Raw genomic sequence first — 22,267 nt, 5'->3', positions numbered from 1 at the left:
TACTCTCGACGACCTTCTTTTTTGACCAGCAATCTTTCGCCATATGACCCTTCTTTTTGCAGTTGTAGCACTTCCCTTCAAACTTTTGGCCATTGCCATAGTTCGTATAACCTCTCCCAGCACGAACACTCCCTTCACCTTGATGACTTCTCGCCTTGTCATCATTCTTTTTGGATCCATCGTTGACATGCTGCTTGGAATTCCACCTGCCTTTATTGGCATAGAGGGCCTCTTCTTCATTCTTCAACGAGACTCCTCCCATTTGCTTAGCTAAGGCTTCTTGACCTGCTAGCAAATTTTCGAATTCTACAAGCGACGGCTGAGTTTGCCATCCTTGTATAGCAGCAACAAAACTCCTGAATTCTGGCTTCAAACCATGGATGATGATCCGCTTCATCCTGGTGTCGCCAATAGGAGCCTCCGGATCCAACTCAGTAATCTCTCGACATAGCGTCTTCACTTTGTGGAAATACTGTGCGACCGTCATGTCGCGTTGCGCTACAGACAGCAATTCACTCTCTAAGAGTTGAAGCTTCGTATCGTTCTTCTTAGAGAACAGTTTGGCGAATGTATCCCAGGCTTTTTTGGGAGTTTCCGCAGCCTGGATATGCTCCAGCACATCTTCTTCAGCCGTCGTCTTCAAAACGAACATGGCTTTGCCTGCTTTAATCTTCCACTTCCGCAATGTCCCATTCGTATCTTCAGCCTCTGGTTGTCTCACATCATTTCCATTTATGATCTCCCACAAATCCTGGCCTTGCATGTAAGACATCATGCATGTAGACCAAGAATTGTAGTTCTGGTTGTTGAGCTTCTTGATTCCGCCAACGACTTGAAGATCACCCATCTTGGCAGTAGCCATTTCGAACATAACTCGGCCCAACCCAGCCCCACGCCATTTCGAACATCACTCGGCCCACATGGCCTCCCGCCACAGGGCAGGATGCTGACCCATTTAAGCCAATAATCCTCCCTCCAGCACCTGCACACATTTGCAGCATGCAGGAATCGAACCCGTGACCTCTGTCTCTGATACCAAATTGTAGAAATGACACGCAGCGAGAATGGTTCGATAACCTCTAAGGAGGGTAAAACAAGGGAAGAGAAAAGAAACTGACTTATTTTATTTGATGCATATCATTGCCTTTTTAATAGGCTGATAGCACAAAACAGAGCACTTACACAATATCCATTTCCACAGCTAATATTAAGCAATAAGTTCACTAACCTATAATTCCTAAAAACTAGGATCAGCTTAACAAATCCTAAGGACTCGATTACAGAATAACAAATAAACAGCAATATGTTACCAATACGCAATACTTGGTCACAAGGCAACCCACATGCTGGTGTTGTTTTATTCAATAATCCCCACCCCTGCGGGCTGCGGGTACCTCCGTCCCTACGGGAATTTTAAGAAATATTTTAAATTATTTTTTATTTGAAATTTAATTATATTAAAGTTTGATATTAATTCAAATTATTTTAAATTTCATCCAATTATCCTTCTACTGTTTAGTCATTAATATTATCTAACTATCATACTTTATAGTAAATTAAATATGTTAATTATATTTTATTATATTGAAAATTATCAAGGAAATCAAAGTTGGTATTCTATATGTATAAATAAACTAAGACATTATGTATAAACAAACTAAGACATGTAATTTAATTTATTATATATTTGAGAAGAAACTGTAGTGGGGATCGGAGATTTGCGGGATGGGGAGTAGTTTTCCTGTCCCTGCCTTGTCCCCACAAGTTGGGAAAATCCTCCCCCAATCCCATCCTTGTAGGGCCAAAACCTCCATCCCCGCCTAATTTGGGGCTGATCCCTGTAGGTGCCAGGGTTTAGGGGAAATTTGCCATCGCTATAAGTACTAATCTCATGTTTTAATAAGTCAAAGGCACCGACTTTTTGTTTGGTACCAAATCAAGATAGAATTAAATTGATTTTAAATTTCGTGAATTTAAGTCAATGATTTGGACTTTGTTTAGAATGAGTGGGATTGTATTGAATTTCATTCTTTACTTTCCCAGTTCAGTCCGTATTCACATGGGTTAAAGAGGACTTTGGGAGGGTATATCATTTTTCATACATGTGGGAAACACAAATCGTGGCAAATCCGACCTAGAACCATCGAGTTTTCTTATACTTGCTGAAATCATCCGAATTCATGGCAAATTCATTTAAATCATACCAACTAATGTTTCCAAACATAGGACTCACTAAATTCTCATTTACAATGCAATCGGAATCAGTGAATTGGAGGATTCCAAACAGGTTGTTAGCCAATTTACAAAGTTAGCCGCAAACATACTCCAACGAAATGCATGTCTTCAACTTACGATCGCAAGTCTCCAATTTTATCACTCTTTGCTATTCATTTGGATTTACATTATATTGTCATATGGAAATTGCAGGAAAGAAGAAGAATGTAACAGCAACAGTTCTCGCAATTGCCCTACCTCTAGCTGCTGCTCTTGTTCTTATATCTGCTATCTGCATTTGCTTCTGGAGGAAGAGATCGGCAATAAAACAACCACTATTATGTAAGTAACTTGTATGTAAATGGGCCTTACTACTGTCCAAGCGTACAGCTGGCTATGTGGGATCAAAACAAAGTTAGGTTATGCAAACAATGTCACCTAAAAATCCTTATGCGTATGTATGTATGCATGCATAAATAAGCACAAACATACATATAACCTTGTGTATCCTACTTCAACAGATGAAACTACTGCAGAGGAGATTAGAAATGTCGACTCACTGCTTATTGATCTGCCAACACTCAGAGCTGCAACTGGTAATTTTGATGAGGTCAATAAACTTGGCGAAGGAGGATTTGGTGCTGTTTATAAGGTATCACAACATTTTGTTTTCTGGAATGATCCCTTTTCTATACTTTTGGGCAAAAAAGTATAAAACATTCCACCCTCCCAAAGAAATGAATGGAAAATAAAAATGTCATTTGGTAGTAAAATCTCTAAATTTTACAAACCTAGTCTCTTTAGTCTGTAAGTTGTGTAACAAAATATTCTGACTCAAAAGAATTTTGTCATGTAATAGAATTTCCATGTAAAATTTTGAAAACCATTAATGCGTGACACAATATGTTGGTCTTTCTGAAATCAAAGCACATTAGTTGAGGATTAAAAATGACTAAATTTCAGGGACCTGTATAACGATAATCTATATTGTTAGGAATTTAGGGTGGAGCGGGTGGGGGCCAGCTGAGGCACCATACATACAGATTTTCTTTATTAGAATGTGCTGAGTAATGCAAAAGCTTATTGCTGTCTTGTCCATTAGACTGTTGAATATCATAATATAAAAACGTTGTTCTTCGATAGCTTAAGCTTTTAAAGAACAACGGTTATTTCTTATAATTTAATATTGTATCAAACCAAGAGGTCTTGAGTTCGATTTCCGCTAGCCTCCTAGCGTTATTTAATTTTCTCCCATTTAATAAAGTCCACATCTTGGCTATCAAAAAGTCTCTAGCTCAGACGAGAGGGAGAGTGTTGAATAATAATATAAAACACCGTTTTCTTTTCTGATCACTTAAGCTTTAAAGAACAATGATTATTTCTCATAATTTAACAGGCATAATACATGTTTCTTTTGTGAGTCGGTTCTTAGAGCTTAATATCTAAACTTGTATAGGGGATCCTACATGATGGGCGTGAGATAGCAGTTAAAAGACTATCCAGAAGCTCAGGGCAAGGAATAGAGGAACTGAAAAATGAGCTTGTTCTTGTAGCCAAACTTCAACACAAGAATCTTGTAAGACTTCTAGGCGTATGCTTGGAGGAGCAAGAGAAGCTTCTTGTCTATGAATATGTGCCTAACAGAAGCTTAGACACCGTTCTTTTTGGTAACACTTCACTTCTCCTTTGACCTTTTTACGGAGCTAAATGTCATTTTGGCTGGTTTTTGGAATACTACTCTACTTTGAGGAGAACAAGCAAGGCATTTGGCAGACAAAAAGTCCAAAATTTTTGCTATTACGGGGAGCTGAAAGCTTGAAATGAGCTGCTACCCCCACAGCAGATGCTCTGAATTGAAGCTTCTGCTTCTGCTGCAATGAGAAGCTGGTAGGAGTTAGAAAAGTTAAACAGGTCCTAAGTCCTAACTATATTGGATCATTCTGTATTTGCTTTCATTTAGTCCTTTCTGAGCTTCAAACTAAATCTAGTGGAAGCACTTTTCTAGTTTTTGAATTGCTCATTTTTTTTCTGAAATTTTGTGTAATGTAATTTGCAAAGATTCTGAGAAGAAGCAGCAGCTTGACTGGGGGAAGAGGTATAGGATCATTAATGGAATAGCTCGAGCACTAGTATATCTGCATGAAGATTCTCAGCTGAAAATTATTCATAGGGATTTGAAAGCTAGTAACATTTTACTAGATGCAGACATGAACCCTAAGATTTCAGACTTTGGTCTGGCTAGGCTTTTTGGAGGAGACCAAACTCAGGCGGTCACGAACCGTGTTGTTGGGACATTGTAAGTAAACAGTTTTCTCCATTTGCCACATTATAATCTTTTTACCGTCCTTTTACATATATTTATATCCTTGCGAAGTTACCTATTTTTTTACATATACACCCCTATAAAATATGAATTCTTGTATACATCCCTTGAATGTGTATTTTCTTGTGTAAATACCCTTGTTTTATGTTGGTCATGGAAGAAAATTGTTTTCAGCATTAGGACAGGTTTTCAAATAGGCAGTTTTTTACATACAAGAAATTATATGTAACATTATAAGGTTCTGAAGGGGATATACGAAATTGCAGATGTTGCATGGATAATGTATGTTTAAGTAGATAAGTTTGCAGGGTTATGTTAGCTTGTATTTTTGTTTATCACTTTGCTTGTTACTTTTCTCGTTCTATGTCCAATTTTAACTCATCCTCATCAGTCATTACAAGTTTCATTAAAAATTATCTTGTAATGCATTTTCAGTGGATATATGGCACCAGAATACGCCATGCACGGCCACTTCTCAATCAAGTCAGATGTATTCAGCTTTGGTGTTCTTATTCTGGAGATCATCACATCGAGGAAAAACACTGCTACCCTCGAATCTGAGCATGCTGAAGATCTCTTAACCTATGTGAGTGTTTCAATTGAACTGCTCCTTTCAGAATAAAGTGCTTTTTTCGTCCAGCTTCCACTTTCTTGAAATAGTTGTCTGCTTCATATTTATGAAGGGGAACTGGGCAATTGGCAAACTGAAAAAAATATCTAGAGCTTTAAGTTGTGGCAGGAAACCAAAATAAGCTTTTGATATCCCAAAAGTAGAAGCTCCAAGCTTCTAGATGTAGAGGAAGAAGTTGATGGGGCTTAGATGAAAATGCCCTTAGTGCTTCTTTTGACTGCACAAGTTGAAAAATACTTCTTTTGACGCTCTCGCTATAGATCCATAATGAAGGGCCCTTTTGGCTTGGTTGGAGCTTCTGTCTAATTGCTATTTGACAAGGCTATTTGAGGAAGCACTAATAGCTTCTTTTTTTTCAGAAATCTCCTTGATAGCTTTCTTGCTGCAGCAAATGAATTGCAGTCTTTGCTTTTGGTGTCCAAAAACAAATTTCAGATTCCCGTCACAGCAAAAGCTCCAGAGTGCTTTTTTTTTTTTTGGCCAAATGCCTAGGTTCTAGAACCTTATGTTTGGCTCAATAGGCACAAAATGCACATTTGTTTTCTAATTTTTTTTTCCTCCTATTTTCTACATACTAAAACTGCATTCATGTAGATATGGGAGCGTTGGATCAACGGAACAATTCTAGAGATAGTGGATCCATCCATGGGCAGGAATTACTCAAGAAATGAGGCATTGAGATGCATCCACATCGGATTGTTATGTGTTCAGGAGAATCCAGCTGATAGACCGAACATGTCGACAGTGGTGGTGATGCTAAGCAGTGAGACAGTTTCACTTCAAGCTCCATACAAGCCAGCGTTTTGCATTGGAAAGAGCGGTATTAACTCCGGAAGTTTCCGACATCAAGCTAATCACTATGGAGGTATTGGAGACCAATCCTCGAATAGTTCTATTCCCATGTCGCCAAATGAGGTTTCGATTACTGAACTAGAACCTAGGTAGAAGTAGAAATCGTGATTAGCATGTTGGCGGATTTAGCATATTATAACAAGTTCCTATGAAATTTCAGAACCTTGTTTATGTTGTGTGTACCATTTATGGCATATGTGAACTCTTTAGAAGTAAATAAAATTACCCAGAATTTAATAAAATGTGAAGCATATGCGAATAATCTTATTTTACAGGAAATTGTGTAAAAAACACTCTTGCATAACACCAGAATCCTTGTATATACTCTCTGTTTCCAAAACAGTGGAGCTTCCACTGGTGTTTCCCTTCATGTTAACTCTGGAGAAAAGCAACAAGGCTTCTTCCTTCATAGATCTTAAATCTTTTATTATTCATTATGCTTCACTAAGAAACAGTCATTAATTAAAGAAATTGTTGGTTCGTATTTTATTTTGCTTTTTAATGCAGATGGATAAACAAGTTTTATAAATATTCAAATGAATAGAGATTTAGGAAACTTAATAATCAGAAGGATATTTAAAATGCAATTTTTTGAATAATTTAGTCATTTTCCTTTGCATAGACTGACTTGTTTGTGATGACCTCAATAATGCACTCTGGATTTTATGAGGTAGTAGATTTTATTTTTAATTTACTAATAATCGTACATTAATTTTTTTATATGTTTAGATCACCTAAAATATGATAAATGCTTGAGAATTTCAAATGATTGTATGTCATGATTCGCATTTTTCTATTTTGGCCAAAAAAAGGGAAAGAGACTTGGAGGTTTTTCATTGGTTAAACCTTATGAATTAGATTTGGTGAAAATGTATGGAGACCCCATCAAGGATAGGCCATTTTGAAATGGCCCTCTCAACTTCAATATTTTTTATTACCCCCACTTAACTTTTATTATTATTATTATTATTTTTTGAATTGAGTTACTTTAGTCAAATAAATTAGGGATTTTATCAATTCACGTTGATTTCGTCAAATTTGATGATTATAATTACTGTTTAGCAGATAAAACTGGAACAATAAATGGCTAATAGCTGTTAAAACCATTAAATTTATTCTAATTCTCAATTTGACCAACTAAATTAGGGATTTTATCAAATTCACCTGTGATATCATATAAATCAAATAGTTCTATTTATTGTTTAACAAATAAAACTAGAACAATTGATTGCTAGTGGCTAATAGAGCCACTAAATTTATTCCCTTTTTTTTTTTTCACTTAAGTAGCTAGAAATACTAGATTCAAAAAAATTAAAAGTTAAGGGGGTGTGAATAAAAAAACTGAAGTTGGGAGAACTTATTCAGAATGACCTATAGTTGAGGGGATCTCCATACATTTTTACCTTGAGATTTTCGCTAACACGGTGCCAGTTATGTGTTCCACCCTAACCTGAGAATTTCAAATGAAAGATTAAGATCAGCAGGGATCAGCAGTGCATTTTACTTCGAGTTCCAAGTGATTAGCAAAAACACGAGTATTGAAGACTGCTATTATTTTCTTTGCCGTGAAAGATAAACAAATAATAAGAGAAAAGAAGTGTGGATAAGTTAGAATACAGCGAAGAAGAAACAAGGAACAGCTATTCAAACTTCTTTAAAAATGAAAGAGAGTGGAAAATGTAATATTAAATATGTTCCATAACTGATGTGCTGTCTTGTTATCTGTGTTTAGTTTCTTAACTACCTTACAAATCCTTTTAGATGTCTCTCGATTGTCCGGAATCTCAAACTTGACATTTGAGTGTTTTACAATCCCCCTACTTTTTTTCTTGCTTTCTAGACTGGTACTTGCCAGGTTATAGTGCTTTTTGAAAATTCCCTCTGTAAAATCATATAGGGGCTACCTGAACTATAGCCTTTGATATGGGTTCCTGAATTTCAACAGTTTCTATTTTAGTACCTAACCTTTAGCTTTCTTTTATTTCACTACCGCTCAATCAGAACTGGTAAGTGAAGATGGAAAATGATTTTTTATAGTTCAATTGGAGAATTTAAATAATTTGTAGTGGCCTTCGCACGTGGGGGTGTGGATGATTTTTTTTGATTTTGGTTTTTGTCTAAACTGAACCAAATTTGATTGATTGGTTTACAGTTTTCAAAAAGCATGAACTGCAACCTAACTAATTGGCACTGAAGTAAAAACTAACTGAAAATCCGATTTCCTCAATTTGGTCCAGTTGCTTTTAGCAGTTTCCTGTTTCCTGCAGATTTCCATCATCAGAGGTGGCTTAGAAAGCCTCCCATTGTCCATAAGTTCTACTAATTTAGTAATTGAATTTTAAGTTACAGAAGATAAAAGGAGGAGGAGGAGGATTTGTCTAAAACTTGAATTTAACTCAACAGAAAATGATTGCTCTGTCCTGTACTAGTTATGTCTTCTCATGCCCCTTTGGACTTTTACATGCCATAAGATGTTAAGTACTCTATTCTTTTCTTTAAGTTGAACCTTATGCACCTATGAACAGCCAATCTTTAAGTTGAACCTTATGCACCTATGAACAGCCAATGTCATGGAAAGGAGTTACCTGCAGTAAACGGGCATCTAGAAAAGTATTAGCTGTCTATTTCGATATTCAGTGGTTTTCTGCAGTTCATGACAAAATCATTTATTTTTGTTACGATATATTTTATCTATATTAGGATGTTACGATATATTAGGATATTGTGTATCATTGCCTTATATAGAGTAGTATCATTGCTTTCTATAGAGTAGAATTATATAGTATGTAATCGTAGTTATACTCTTACTATAGTAGTCATTGTTACTATAGTAAGACAATCTCTTGTACTATATATTTTCATTAATACAACTCAAGAGGGTATGTACTTTAGCCCTTCTTTCATGGTATCAGAGCGGGAACCCTAATGTGGGGATATCGATCCATAGCCACCATCCACCATAAATCTCACCTTTTTCTATAGGTGTCTTTTCTTTTGGTTTTCTATCTTCCCAGTACTGCTACAGTATTATCACTACAGTACTGCTACAGTATTATTGCTACAGTACTGATGCTACAGTACCAGTGCTACAGTATCAGCGCTATAGTACTGGTGCTACAGTGCCTCTGCTACAGTATTTTTAGCCTTTCTGTGATTCCTCTTTGCTCCTCTGGTGCCGCTCGGACTGTCCTACTGTTGGTTGCTCGTATCGCTTAGTTCTTTCCTTGGTGCGGTCGATCTTATTTGGTGATAAGTGGTTCCTTTCATGTAGTAGAATTCAGGTTCTTTTTTTATTTACATCCGCTACATTCCGATTTATCTTTCTTTCTTATCTAGTGGTGGATCCTTATCTTAAGGTAGTAAATATGGCTTCTTCTACCTCAAATTTGCCAATTGTTAATATTAAAACTCTCATACCACTAGAACTCACCGATTCCACATATCTTGTGTGGAAACAAGTCTTTCTTAATGTTCTAGAAAGTTTTGGTGTTACAAAATATGTGGACGGAATTAGTGTTGTGCCTTCTCACACTATCGATACTGCTGATAAGAAGGAGGTTATAAATCCTGAATATGTGAGTTGGAAAAAAAATGATACTACTATACTTTTATGGATTAATGCCACTTTATCTCTTAGCATATTACATATGATTGTTTCTAGCTCACCTAAAACTGCATATGATGCTTGGAGAATTATTGAGGCATATTTTCTTGATAAGACTGCTTCCACGACTTTTTCTCTAAAATCTGAATTGCGGAGCATCAAGAAAGGCTCAATGAGCATGAGTGATTACATGCAAAAGATCAAGACGATTGGTAATGCTCTTCAGGCGATTGGTGAAATCGAGTCAGACCATAATTTGGTCATGACTGTTCTTCTAGGGCTACCAGAGGAATATCGAGGTTTTGTTAGTGCTCTAAACACACACAGAAATAAGCCAACTTTTGAACAACTTCGTCCACTCTTGATGCAAGAAGAAACAGAAGTTCAGCGTCGCACTAGTGTGACTACGTCCTCTGCTATTCCCACTATTGACAGTGAAGCTCTTTATGCCAATCGTGGACGTGGTAATCGTGGAGGCCGTGGAGGTAGATATCGTGGAGGCCGAGGACAACGTGGTAGACACTATTCTGGTCGTGGATCTCCTGAAATCTACCCACAGTCTCAACCTAATTATCCTCAACAATCTTACACTCCAAATCAACAACCATATATTCCGAAGTCCGGCATACAATGTCAGATATGTGGAAAGTTCAATCATTCTGCTCTTCAGTGCAGACAACGCTTCAATCATTCTTTCGCTGCTGATGAAGTTCCTCAGACCTTTGCTGCTATGAACCTTCACGAACCCGGTGAGGAAGTCTGGTATCCGGATACCGGAGCATCAAATCATATAACCGCAAACTCTGGTATTCTCTCATCTTCTAAACCTTATAGTGGGCATGAAAAAATTCTTGTTGGTAATGGAAATTTACTTGATATTACTCAGACAGGTGAAACTCAATTGAATACATCTTCTAACTCTTTTGCTCTAAAAAATGTTCTTGTTGTTCCTACTATTAAGAGAAATTTACTTTCAGTGCGTAAATTCTGTCAAGATAATAATTCTCTTTTTGAATTTGACTCTACTGGTTTCTCTGTGAAGGACAAGGAAACAGGGAAGGAGCTTCTTCGATGTCCTAGCTCGGGAACATCACTTTATCCAATTTCTTCTAGACTTGCAAGTGTAGGGAATAAGCAACAACTAGCTCTTATTGCATCTAGATTTAGTGGAGATGTCTGGCATAGACGGTTAGGTCATCCTAGTCTTCCTGTTCTTTCTACATTTATTAAAAATAATAAAATTGTTTCTGATTCTGCACTGAAATTATCTGTCTGCAATGCTTGTAATATGGGAAAACATGTTAAACTCTCATTTCATGATTCAGAATCTCAATCTGCTTTTCCTTTTCATATTGTTCATTCTGATGTTTGGCAATCACCTGTGCCCTCGGTTTCTGGATACAAATATTATGTTATTTTTATCGACGATTATTCTAGATTTTCCTGGCTTTATCTTTTAAAATTTAAACATGAAGTTTTTGACAAATTTTTCGAGTTCAAGAAGATGGTTGAAAATATATTTCATAGCTCAATAAAAATTTTTCAATCTGACAATGGTACGGAATTTGTAAATGACAAGTTTTCTAGTTTTTGCTCACAAAATGGAATTATTCACCGATTTTCTTGTCCTTACACTCCTCAACAAAATGGCCTTGCTGAGAGAAAACATAGGCATTTATCTAACATTGTTAGAAGTCTACTATTCCAAGCTGGCTTGCCTCCTCGTTTTTGGGCTGAGGCCATTCAAACTGCTGTTTTTCTTGTAAATCGACTTCCGTCTCTTACTGTTTTAAATGGGCGGTCACCATATGACATTCTCCATGGTTGTGCTTCTCCTGACTTGCAACTTATCAGAGTCTTTGGATGTTTGTGTTATCCCGATGTTCAGGACATTGCAGATCACAAGCTCTCTCCCCGATCACTTCCTTGTATTTTCTTGGGTCTTTCTGACAAACATAAGGGCTTTCGCTGCCTCTATCCGAGCACTGGTAAAGTTTTTATTTCTCGCCATGTTACTTTTGTTGAAACTGTTTTTCCTTACTCTTGTCTGTCCAAATTTTCTTCCTCATCTTCCCCCACTACCTCAAATTTTCAAATGTTTCAACATTTTCTTTCTAATCCTCCCTTATTGGGCGAAAGTCCTTCCTCTCTTGATGCCATCTCTGGTTTTTCCTTCACACGCCTTTCTCCGGATGTTAGTTCAAATGCATCTGTTTCACCATCTGAGACTGTATCGACTTTTCCTTCCACCTTGAATCATGATGCCACACAGGTTAGTGATGAACATGCTGCCACTGTTGCTGGTCCACCTGAACTCCGAGTCTATACCAGACGACACACCCTCCGACCTTCTGCTGCTACAGCTTTACCTTCTCCTGTTGAGTTGACGCCTTCCACATCGGACAGGCCACCTTCACCTCAGCCTGCAGAGCCTTCCTTACCAATCCGGACACACTCTATGCTTACTCGATCTATGGCTAAGAATTTTGCTGGGTCTACCTCCTTCCTAGCTTCTACACATACTACTCTTCCTACTGAGCCTATCACTTTTCATGAAGCTTTTCAGGATGCAGATTGGCGTGCTGCCATGGCTGAAGAATTTGATGCATTACTCACCAATGATACTTGGGAGCTTGTTCCTGCTCCTCCTTCTGTCAATCTTATTGGCTGTAAATGGGTCTACAAAGTCAAACAGAAGGCGGATGGCTCTCTTGAGCGTCTCAAAGCTCGACTAGTGGCTCAGGGTTACAAACAACAACAAGGCATTGATTTTGATGAGACTTTTTCTCCGGTTGTCAAGTCGACCACTATTCGTACTGTTCTTTCAGTCGCTCTCTCCTCTGGATGGTCTCTCCGACAACTTGATGTGAAGAATGCCTTTCTTCATGGCACTCTCTCTGAGGAGGTTTATATGAAACAACCACCTGGCTTTGTGCATCCTTCGCTTCCTAGTCACGTTTGCCGCCTACGTAAAGCGATATATGGTCTCAAACAAGCTCCTCGGGCTTGGTTTCAGCGTTTCACTTCTTTTCTTTCTGAGATTGGTTTTGTTGGCAGCACTGCTGATCCCTCAATGTTTGTTTGTCATTCTTCCTCTGGCACTCTTGTTCTCCTCTTGTATGTTGATGATATTATTGTCACCGGCAGTTCCTCATCTCTTCTCGATGCTCTTATCGTTACTTTACAACGCGAATTTGCCATGAAGGATCTCGGACCGCTGCATTATTTTTTGGGTATTGAGGTTCATCGCTCTCCATCTGGTCTTCATCTATCTCAACAAAAATATGCGCATCAATTGCTTCAGCGACATGGTTTTCTTGACAGTAAGCCCGTTTCTACTCCTCTTTCGCCAACATCTCGTCTCTCTTCCCATGAAGGGCATCTTCTTGAGGATCCATACACTTATCGTCAGATCGTTGGTGCTCTCCAGTATCTCACTTTCACCAGACCGGACATTTCATATGCCGTCAACTCTGTTGCCCAGTATCTTCATGCACCTCGTGAACCACACATGCAAGCGGTCAAACGTATTCTGCGTTATATTCGGGGGACGCTGACTTATGGCCTTCCTATCTCTCGCTGTGACAATCCTTCTCTTGTGGCCTTCGCTGATGCTGATTGGGCTGGTTGCCCCGATACACGTCGCTCTACTTCTGGATATTGCATTTTTCTTGGGCCAAATCTTATCTCCTGGTCCGCTAAGAAACAACCCACCATTTCTCGTTCTAGTTCTGAAGCAGAGTATCGTGCTGTAGCCTACACACTTGCTGAGACAGTCTGGATTCGTCGTCTCCTTCGTGACCTTCGTGTTTTCTTATGGCGCTCTATCAGTATTTATTGCGATAATCTCAGCACCACCTACCTTGCGGCCAATCCTGTTCTCCATGCTCGCACGAAGCACATTGAACTTGATCATCAATTTTTGCGGGAAAAAGTTCAGTCTGGTGATTTGGCCTTAATTCATATCCCTTCTGACAAGCAACTTGCCGACATTTTCACCAAGCCCCTGTCATCCTCTCGGTTTTCGATATTGCGGCTCAATCTTCGCATCCGACCACCGGATGCTTAGCTTGCGGGGGGATGTTACGATATATTTTATCTATATTAGGATGTTACGATATATTAGGATATTGTGTATTATTGCCTTATATAGAGTAGTATCATTGCCTTCTATAGAGTTGGATTATATAGTATGTAATCCTAGTTATACTCTTACTATATTAGTCATTGTTACTATAGTAAGACAATCTCTTGTGCTATATATATTCATTAATACAACTCAAGAGGGTATGCACTTTAGCCCTTCTTTCAATTTTTGCTTCATGAGTGGTGGTTTACTTATTTTTCGAGGAAAATGCTAGATGTTGCAATAATATAAATTTCTGGAGGGCTGAGAGCGATTGTTTTGGCATAGCCTTATCTTTTCGGATATCCAAAAGTTGAAGTCATATAGATTCTCATTACAGTGTAATGTTTCCTATCCTTCATGATGAAAGCAGTATTTCCAATTAATTGAAAAATAAAAAGAAAACTATTTCCCAAAACTCCTTAATTTGATTGTCTGTATGGACAATATAGGAATCTCCTGGAATCTCATATCATCGGATTATTTGTCTTATTCACATCACATGTCCTCTTCTGATGATACTGGTGGAGAAAGAAACTGATATCTATCATAAGATTGAGAAATGGTTCGAAAAAATCATGATACCCATTAGGACAATCCGTTTGTATCATCACTATTTAGTAAAATCATACATTTTGATGTATATGTAAATGTGCATGTGAATTATGAAATTTAGTTGTTTCTTGACATCTGCTCATCTTTTGCGGTTCCTGTTCAGAGTCTTCTAGGCACTCGGACGGTGCAAACCTGTTCACATGCATTTGATTAACGGTAGATCGAAGACACTCTCAAAGGAAATAGGCCCTTTACGCTGAAAATCATAGCACATCAAGCCTAACACATTTCTTAGTCTTTCATGATTTGGACACACCTACTAAATTGGGTGCTTTTAAGCACTAATTTGATATGATAGTATCTTTCGATCATAGTTCATACTTGAAAAAGTTCTACTCATTCTTGTAAATTACAGTAGTGATCTTGCTGTTCTCTCCGATCAACATGCACAGTATTAATGCCGTGTACTTCTGACGTATTTTGTTTTGCTTATGAGGAGTTTCTTCTGTAAATATGAAGACTCAACATTTGATTATTTCCAATTGCTCTATCTGTGATCATCAATTTTCCAATGATTCGATTGTAATTTTTTGGATGGTCATCAATTTTCACAGAGATGAACCTCTCGAGAGATTCTTCCTTTATTAGTTGTTTCTCATTATCTTGATGTTAGTCTGCATATATTGCCTTCCCCTCTGCCCTCTCACTAATTTCTTTAATAATATAGAGATTACCTCTTGTGAAGCTAATTATTACTATAGATAACTCCTTTATTAGCTACTGCTTCTCAATTAAGAGGTTTTCAGCAAATTTTGTTAGTAAGCCTCCATAGAATAGCTTAGGAGAATTGAAAGATATGGCAGAATTACAGTTACAGCATATATTTGACTGGATTAATATTTCAGTTGTCATCTGTTTAGCTTCTTTACTATAGTTATCCAAAATGTTCTGCAACACAGCAAGAAATAGGATCATTTAGGTTGGAACATGGGACTCGAGGTGAACTTTCATTTAATATGTACAAAAGACATATCATATCAAACCACTTCAGAGTGTAAATTTGCGAGAGAACCAATACATAGCTACATATTTCATATATTTTTGCTGGCAGAGCAGAAATTTTAATTTGGTAAAATAGTCGTAAGTAGGCCTTTGTGGTATGCTCCAAATTCTGTTCCCATCATGGAATCAATAGATCATCTGTTTAAACTCTATTTTCTCTTTATCATAGTACCATTTATTTTCATGTAATTTTTAAAATGGAGCTTTATATCCCCATCACTTTGCATATTTTTTGGAATTAATTTCCATACCAACCTCGCTTACTCGATGTATATAAAAATTTGGAAACAAACTATGTGAGTTGCTTATCCTATTTGGACAAATCTTTACTTTCCCTATAATTATAACACTTTCTTTACACAAAGTAACATCTCACAAACATGGCAACTGTTCAAAGTTAAAAGTTTTGCAAGTAGCTTCAATTTTACCTATCGAGGGTATATTTCTGTATTCGTCACCTCATTGACAGAGATCTGCGTGTCTTTTCTACTTATAGACTGCCCAATTGTGCCTCCAAGTGAGTTTGGTTCTCTACTGAGTATACTTGTTTCTTCACTAATTTCTTTGAAACAGAATGCAGGTTGTGAAGGAGGTCGGAGCTTCATTTTGTTCCTGGTGAGCATTAGAAAAACTGATGACATTTGGGGTCTGTTGACCGGGTTCTCTTGAACACATAGTAAGCCAATGTGGATGCATCTCAACACTTCGTGAATCGGGCAATTCTCACTAATAGATGGATCGATCAATTTTGTCGCGGTACTACTTTTCCAGCACTGCCATGCCTGTGGAGAAATCAAGTAGGTATGAGCATACTGATCTTTCAATTACTAACAAGGCAAATTGTATAGAAAGTCCTAATGCGTTCACAATACTGCAATTTAGTCGGTAAAATTTTGAATTCGAAAATTTAGTTCCTCAACATTCCTATGTTTTTCTGTCCATAATCTCCAACACCTATTATGTCATGTGCTCCTCTCGTGACCCTTTTCACGCTAAATTTACAATTTTAACTCTTTTCCTATAAAATGAATTTCCACTTCCTATGACATATATTTGAAATGTGGTTTGTTGTTTGCATATGACCCTTTTCATATACTACTAGCCCTTTTCAATGAAATGGGTTCCCACTTTTGGCATATCTAAAATGGGGTTAACATGGCTATTTCATGTGAAAAGGGATATTCGTTGAGCACGTGACATAACAGACATTGAACGGCATGGCAAACGACACTTGGGACATTTTTGGCATATCTAACATGGGGTTAACATGGCTATGTTTCATTAAAAAGGATACTTGCGGAGCACATGACATAATATGCATTGGATAGCAAACGACACCAAGGATGAAATTAGAAATATAGACAAATATAGAGGCTAAATCGCCTGAAATGAAATGTTTAGAGACCATAGAACAATAACATGAGGGTTCATGGAGTATCCATGCCTTGTATCCTTAGCTATATTATAGATGGCATACAAGGATTTAAGTGTCCATCAGCACAAGTCTTGCCTATCATGCCATACCATGCTGGTAAGATATTGGTACGATACGACTCTCATGCCGATGACACAGCTTAAAATTCTCTTTCTTTGAACTTAGTAATTAGTTATCTCAATAAAATATAAAAGATTTGATAAAGATATATAATAAACAATAAGAATATGTTGGTGTCAAAGAAAATAAACTATTTCATGCCATCGTGTGTTAGCACAAATGTATTTTTTATGACCAGTATGCATCGGCACGATACGGCATGGTGCACGCACCAGCATGGCACGACACACACCATGTCGTATCGTGCCAGCAAGTTTTCAGCATGAGCTCCTATTATGGCACTAAAATCCTTTATCTCCTACGAATATATTTCATAGCAAACTTACATAGCTTAGAAGATTCTCCACGTTTGTGGGATCATAAAAACTTATGTTGCTTCGTCCGCTCACAATTTCTAAAACCAAGACTCCAAAGCTGAAAACATCTGCCTTAGTAGAAACATTTCCTTCTATTGCATACTCTGGTGCCATATATCCACTGCAAAACGCAACAAGTAACTAATAAGAGTTTTATCAATTTTACATGGTACTTAACACGTGTCCTCGAATTTTTGTGTAGTTTTAGTTCAGTCCTAGACCTTTCAATTCTCACAATTGGGTCTCACCTTTGCCTTTCGGTGCAATCTTACTTTTTTCTTAGGTTTCTCCATCCAAGTAGATGAATATCCTTGTAATTTTTGTCCGGTATTCACATAAGCAACTTTTGGACCTCTCAAATGTCAAATTAATGGGCCCTTCCCTCCAATCTAAGCAAGAAATCGAGTGAAAAAGGGTATTGAATGAATTGCAAAGGTTAGGAAACCCAATTGAACTAAGCTAGGTACATAACTGAAACTGATCTTGAAAAAGGTCGAGGATGGACTTAACCCCATTTTAACAATGATGAGAAATTGGCTCTGAACTCACAATGTTCCTACTACTCTTGTCGTCTTGCTTTCAGTATGGTCTCTTGCAAGAAGCCTTGCCACTCCGAAGTCTGAAATTTTGGGGTTCATTTTCTCATCTAACAAAATGTTGCTGGCTTTTAGATCTCGGTGAATTATTCGTACAGTAGAATCTTCATGAAGATACAAAAGACCTCTGGCAACTCCTTGAATGATCTTGTATCGTTGTTCCCAGTTTATTCGTTCATTTATGGAATCACCTAAATAATAATGGTGGAGCATGCCAAATCTGAGTTACTATGCTAGGCATAATTGCTGGAGACAGTAAGCAGCATAAATAATTAATTATTATAACATGAGCCATTAAACATGTGTTAGAGTTGAATGTGGAAAATTTTAAGTGATCCTTACTGGTAGAATTTTTCATAATCGATTGGTTATCCATCTTAGACAATGAATGAAATTCGTATGTGCTCTTGTTTCTAGGAAAATGAGCTCAAATGTTGATTAAGTGGCAATTTTACATATATTCAGGTAGGTAGATATTGAAGTTGAACTAGTATTGCTGATCTGATGATTGTAGGTGAATAATTGGGAATTCAAACGTAACATTATAGAAATATAATGTGAAATTGCTAATCCACTTGATATTATTGGTAATGAGTCAATGTAAATGACGGCACAAATAATCTTGTACATGAATAGTTGAATGTGTTAAGATCAATGTGCGAAGTCACTCAAAGTGGCTGGCCAATGTACTGCACAAGCCATATGCGATAAGCAGATTTATTGAATGGCCATGTATGCTGTATATGCTATTTAATCTGTATGACTGAAAATAATGTCTGTTGGCTAAATTGATAGAGTCAACTTAATTGATAGTTTAGGCAATAGAGAGGTGGGATAACTAAAGAAAACCTACCACAATATTGTGTTTAGTCTAAACTAAAGAAAACCTACCACAATATTGTGTTTAGTCTAAACTGTACTTTTTTATGCCATTTTCAGATTTCTTTGACTAATTTGACTTGGTTTTGGATCATTCATAGGGAACCTAACAGCACCATAGAATTCTAGAACTTATGATGATCAAAGAATGATTCCACCTAGCACTATAAAAGATACTCTTTTTTAGGTTCTTTATCAGGTGTGAATGGAAATATGTTGGAAGTACCGAATATGAAAGTGTCAAGGCTTTTGTTCTGAACATATTCATAGACAAGCAGCATCTCTTCTTTTGCTATGCAAAAGCCTAATAACTTGACCAAATTTCTGTGTTGGACCTTCGTGAGAAATTGCAGCTCATTTTTTAGTTGATATACTCCTTCCTCTGAACTTCTTGAAAGCGTCTTTACTGCTACTTCTTGTCCATCTAGAAATGTTCCCTGTTAGAAATAAGAGGCAATTTATTATCTGTCTTTTTCAAAAAGAAATGTGGAAAGGTTACTTAGATAATTTGAGTGTTTGGTGGATAGTTAGTTTATTTGCTAGAAATATTAGGGTTAAGCAACATGCGTCAATTAACACCTTATAAACTGCACCAAACCCGCCTTCGCCAAGCTTATTGACGTTGGAGAAATTGTCAGTGGCTTCTTTAAGTGCAAACAAATCAAATTCCAAAGTGTTGTTTCTTCTAGGATCCTCCTGAATATCTTCCCGTACTAGCAAAGAGAATGAGGGAGTATATGATATGTATCTTTCAATTTCTATGATAAGGGAAACTAAAAAGAACTAGATATACAAAAGAAAGTGAAATCAGTTGTTGATATAGAAATAACGAATGCGATAAACTCTATTATCATAGTTCATAGTGTGCATTATTATCATATCCATAGGTGAAGTGCCGAAAAAGTCAAAGTTAAATTGCAATTTATACAATATAGTATACAAAGTTGGTGATAGTGGACAACACTTTTCATATAAATATACGAGAGATTTGCAAAATTTTGTAGCCACTCACATTTTCTCTTCTTAATTTTCTTCCTCCTCGACAATGAAATGTATGAAGAACATGCAACTAGCGACAGGAGAAGCACACAAACGCATATAACAATAGTAGCAGTTACTAATTTTTCTTTATGTCCTGCACCAGATAAAAATGAAATAATCCATCATTATGTCTAGAAAGGCAGTCTGAAACAATAGCATTAGTAGTTAACTAAAAATACGACAGAAAAATTGTGGTGAAAAACTGCAAAAGAGGAGATTTACAATAATATTTATTAAATTAACAGCATCGCCGTACAATTTAGGTTGTTACTCATTTCTTTATGGTTATTGCTGGCATTTGGGTTCTAATCTTTCTTGAGAATGATAGCTAAAGCTGTTTTCAGCGAGTTTTTTCTTGAAAAGATTAATGCCTTAAATCTTGTAAGAAAACAAAATCAATAAAAAGGGCATTTGCATATGATTTTGATGGCCTATTTGGATGCATAAGCATCTCGTTCAGTATACTTTTATCTACTCAAAAGAGCATGTATTAATTGGTTGATAATAAGTGTGAACAGATGTTTGCAACTGCAGAACACATATGGCCTCTACATTTTTGTAACAAATGGTTAATTTTCTCGTAGAAGGAATGCTGTTCCTGAAAGTTCATAATCATGAGGACAATGTGATAGGCTAAAATCAGTCTCCGGTGTATGCTTCCACATATTTAATGACTAAAAGGCCCATAAAAGTATTTGGACCAACATTGACAACTTAGATGAGGATAAATATGTTAAGGGATATGACAAAGGATCCAAACTATTGACTTCACAACATCGGAGTTTTTGTGCCGGCTAATTTGATGACATTTCTTTTCATGTATCTTCATTATTGGGGGTTGAATTCACTTTTCAAAGTTCAAACATATATTCATTTAAGTGTTTGCTTTGAGGTACTTAAATCCTCAGATAGATCTTAAATTCAAGTGAAGTAATATTATGTCCCACATTATCCTCACAAGAACTCTTTCCTTGCCAGATTATTTTCCTAGATGCATTTTTGTCTTGTCCTCTTTAAGCAATATAAGTATCTGCTATCAACTCTCTGTTCTGCTAATTGTTCTTAATGAAAGTATACAAAGCAGGAAGGCCTCCTGCAAGTATCATGATTTACACTTCATCCCTGTTGGCAATTAAAAACTACAGATAAATCCTAGAGATATAAAATATTCGCACCATGCAGGATTTGTAAAAATCAAGAGGGTAACCTATGCATTTTTTATATCAAGGGGTAAAGTGCTAATTTTATATTGCGAGCGGGTTTTTTGCACCATCGCCTTCTATAAAATCTTGGGTTAGTTAGGTTGTCTTGGCCGTATTGCCAGTTTCCTTTATTTCCATTCCCTTTACTTATAGTCATCAAAAATTTATCAGAAAGACGAATTTATGCCTGATTCGGGAACAAAACCCCATGACACTGAGGAAGTTGGAAAAAGGAAAAAAAAGAAAAAGGAAAAAAGGAAGCAAACTCCATTATTAGAAAATATAAGCTGAAGCAACCCCGTAACATTTGCATCAATTCTTGATCCTCCAGAGGTTCAAATCAAAGAGGTGTGCAGAACAGAAATAGTTTAACTAGTAAACGAAAGGTTTGTGTTTGTTAAAGTTGTTGCATTCTTACTCTTATGTGTTGCACCAGGTAATGGAGGAGGAAAAAACGGCTCTTTTGATGGAGGAGCTGTACTGATAGTAGATGGAGCTGTCCAAAGTGGAGTTGACTCCAAGAATTTATTCAAATCATACCTCAATACACAGCTTGCCTGTAGTGCTATCCCTCCTGGACTGTCATAACAGCGTTTCTGAAGATCACTCAAAGAGTCATTAAGGCACTTGAAGCATTGATCTCTTGACAAATCTCTCGTGCACTGTGCCAGCCCATACACTTCCCCAATGTCTGTGATGTTGACTACCCCGGTGGCAAACATTTGAGTCGATGTATTAAAGGCCGCCATACTAGAAATAACACCGATCATCTCCACCGATTGGTAATTGAATTCTCTTGGGTCCGAGACATTTTGGTTATAATAACGAAGAACCGTGAGGGACTCATCTAATTTTGAGAAGAACTTTGTGGCCGCGTAGCGCACATGGCATTCAGAGTACCATGCAATTGCACTTCTCTTATATGGGCAAAGCTGAGGAAGATCTTGAGAGGCAGTCTGAAGGCATTGGGTACACTCTTGCGGACCGATATCTCCGCGGCAGAGCGCGAGGCCATATACTTGATCAGGTGTTGTCCCTATGGTGTTATTAAAGAAACCGGAATTTGGAGTGTTTGCGGTCAAGGAGGTGAGCAAGAGATTGAGGTTTCTGACAAATGTGCTGTTTGTGGTGTAACTACCACTGTTTTGGCACAAATTATAGAGAAATTGAGCCTTGATTTTGGTAGAGAGGAGAATAATGGAGGAAGAAAGAAGTAGAATTGGGACTCTTTGGAGAAAAGACATCGATTATGTGACTGAGATTAATTAACA

The 22,267-nt window shown here is 37.2% G+C and overlaps 2 protein-coding genes across 4 annotated transcripts in view; one reads left to right on the top strand and one right to left on the bottom strand.

The window, feature by feature from the left end:
- Positions 1-15,992, top strand: part of LOC109709467 (cysteine-rich receptor-like protein kinase 6) — a 26,233-nt gene extending 10,241 nt beyond the window's left edge. The window contains exons 4-10 of one of the 2 annotated variants that reach the window (XM_020231726.1): positions 2,428-2,556; positions 2,736-2,866; positions 3,671-3,881; positions 4,273-4,510; positions 4,973-5,123; positions 5,763-6,033; positions 15,941-15,992. In XM_020231726.1, the coding sequence (XP_020087315.1) occupies positions 2,428-2,556; positions 2,736-2,866; positions 3,671-3,881; positions 4,273-4,510; positions 4,973-5,123; positions 5,763-6,033; positions 15,941-15,954 (1,145 nt within the window). In that variant the 3' untranslated portion in view covers positions 15,955-15,992. Of the gene's footprint in view, positions 1-2,427; positions 2,557-2,735; positions 2,867-3,670; positions 3,882-4,272; positions 4,511-4,972; positions 5,124-5,762; positions 6,293-15,940 lie in introns of those variants that run through there. The other variant, XM_020231725.1, reaches the window with a different exon arrangement.
- LOC109709468 (putative receptor-like protein kinase At4g00960) lies at positions 15,610-22,267 on the bottom strand. Of its 2 annotated transcripts, XM_020231727.1 has the most exons (7): positions 21,415-22,266; positions 19,766-19,888; positions 19,333-19,466; positions 18,980-19,190; positions 17,828-18,065; positions 17,249-17,399; positions 15,610-16,149 (listed from the first exon to the last, which is right to left on the bottom strand). In XM_020231727.1, the coding sequence occupies exons 1-7, from the start codon at positions 22,238-22,240 to the stop codon at positions 15,796-15,798; spliced, it is 2,037 nt and encodes a 678-aa protein (XP_020087316.1). In that variant the 5' UTR covers positions 22,241-22,266; the 3' UTR covers positions 15,610-15,795. The 2 variants fall into 2 exon arrangements, with proteins under 2 accessions (XP_020087316.1, XP_020087317.1); XM_020231728.1 differs by lacking the exon at positions 19,766-19,888 and having other exon boundaries at positions 21,415-22,267.

Source organism: Ananas comosus, linkage group 4 (assembly GCF_001540865.1).
Source record: "Ananas comosus cultivar F153 linkage group 4, ASM154086v1, whole genome shotgun sequence".
Taxonomy (NCBI): domain Eukaryota; kingdom Viridiplantae; phylum Streptophyta; class Magnoliopsida; order Poales; family Bromeliaceae; genus Ananas; species Ananas comosus.
The sequence above is the reverse complement of the archived record's forward strand: the minus strand, read 5'-3'. Positions and strand labels throughout refer to the sequence as shown.

What these genes read in the sequence shown, in the direction of transcription:
- LOC109709468 (XM_020231727.1), bottom strand. Translation starts at nt 22,240, where the DNA reads ATGTCTTTTCTCCAAAGAGTCCCAATTCTACTTCTTTCTTCCTCCATT. An exon ending in ACAAGAGTAGTAGGAACATT is followed by an intron (nt 17,400 to 17,827) that starts GTGAGTTCAGAG and finishes TGCGTTTTGCAG; the next exon opens with TGGATATATGGCACCAGAGT. An exon ending in TGGAGAATCTTCTAAGCTAT is followed by an intron (nt 16,150 to 17,248) that starts GTAAGTTTGCTA and finishes ATTTCTCCACAG; the next exon opens with GCATGGCAGTGCTGGAAAAG.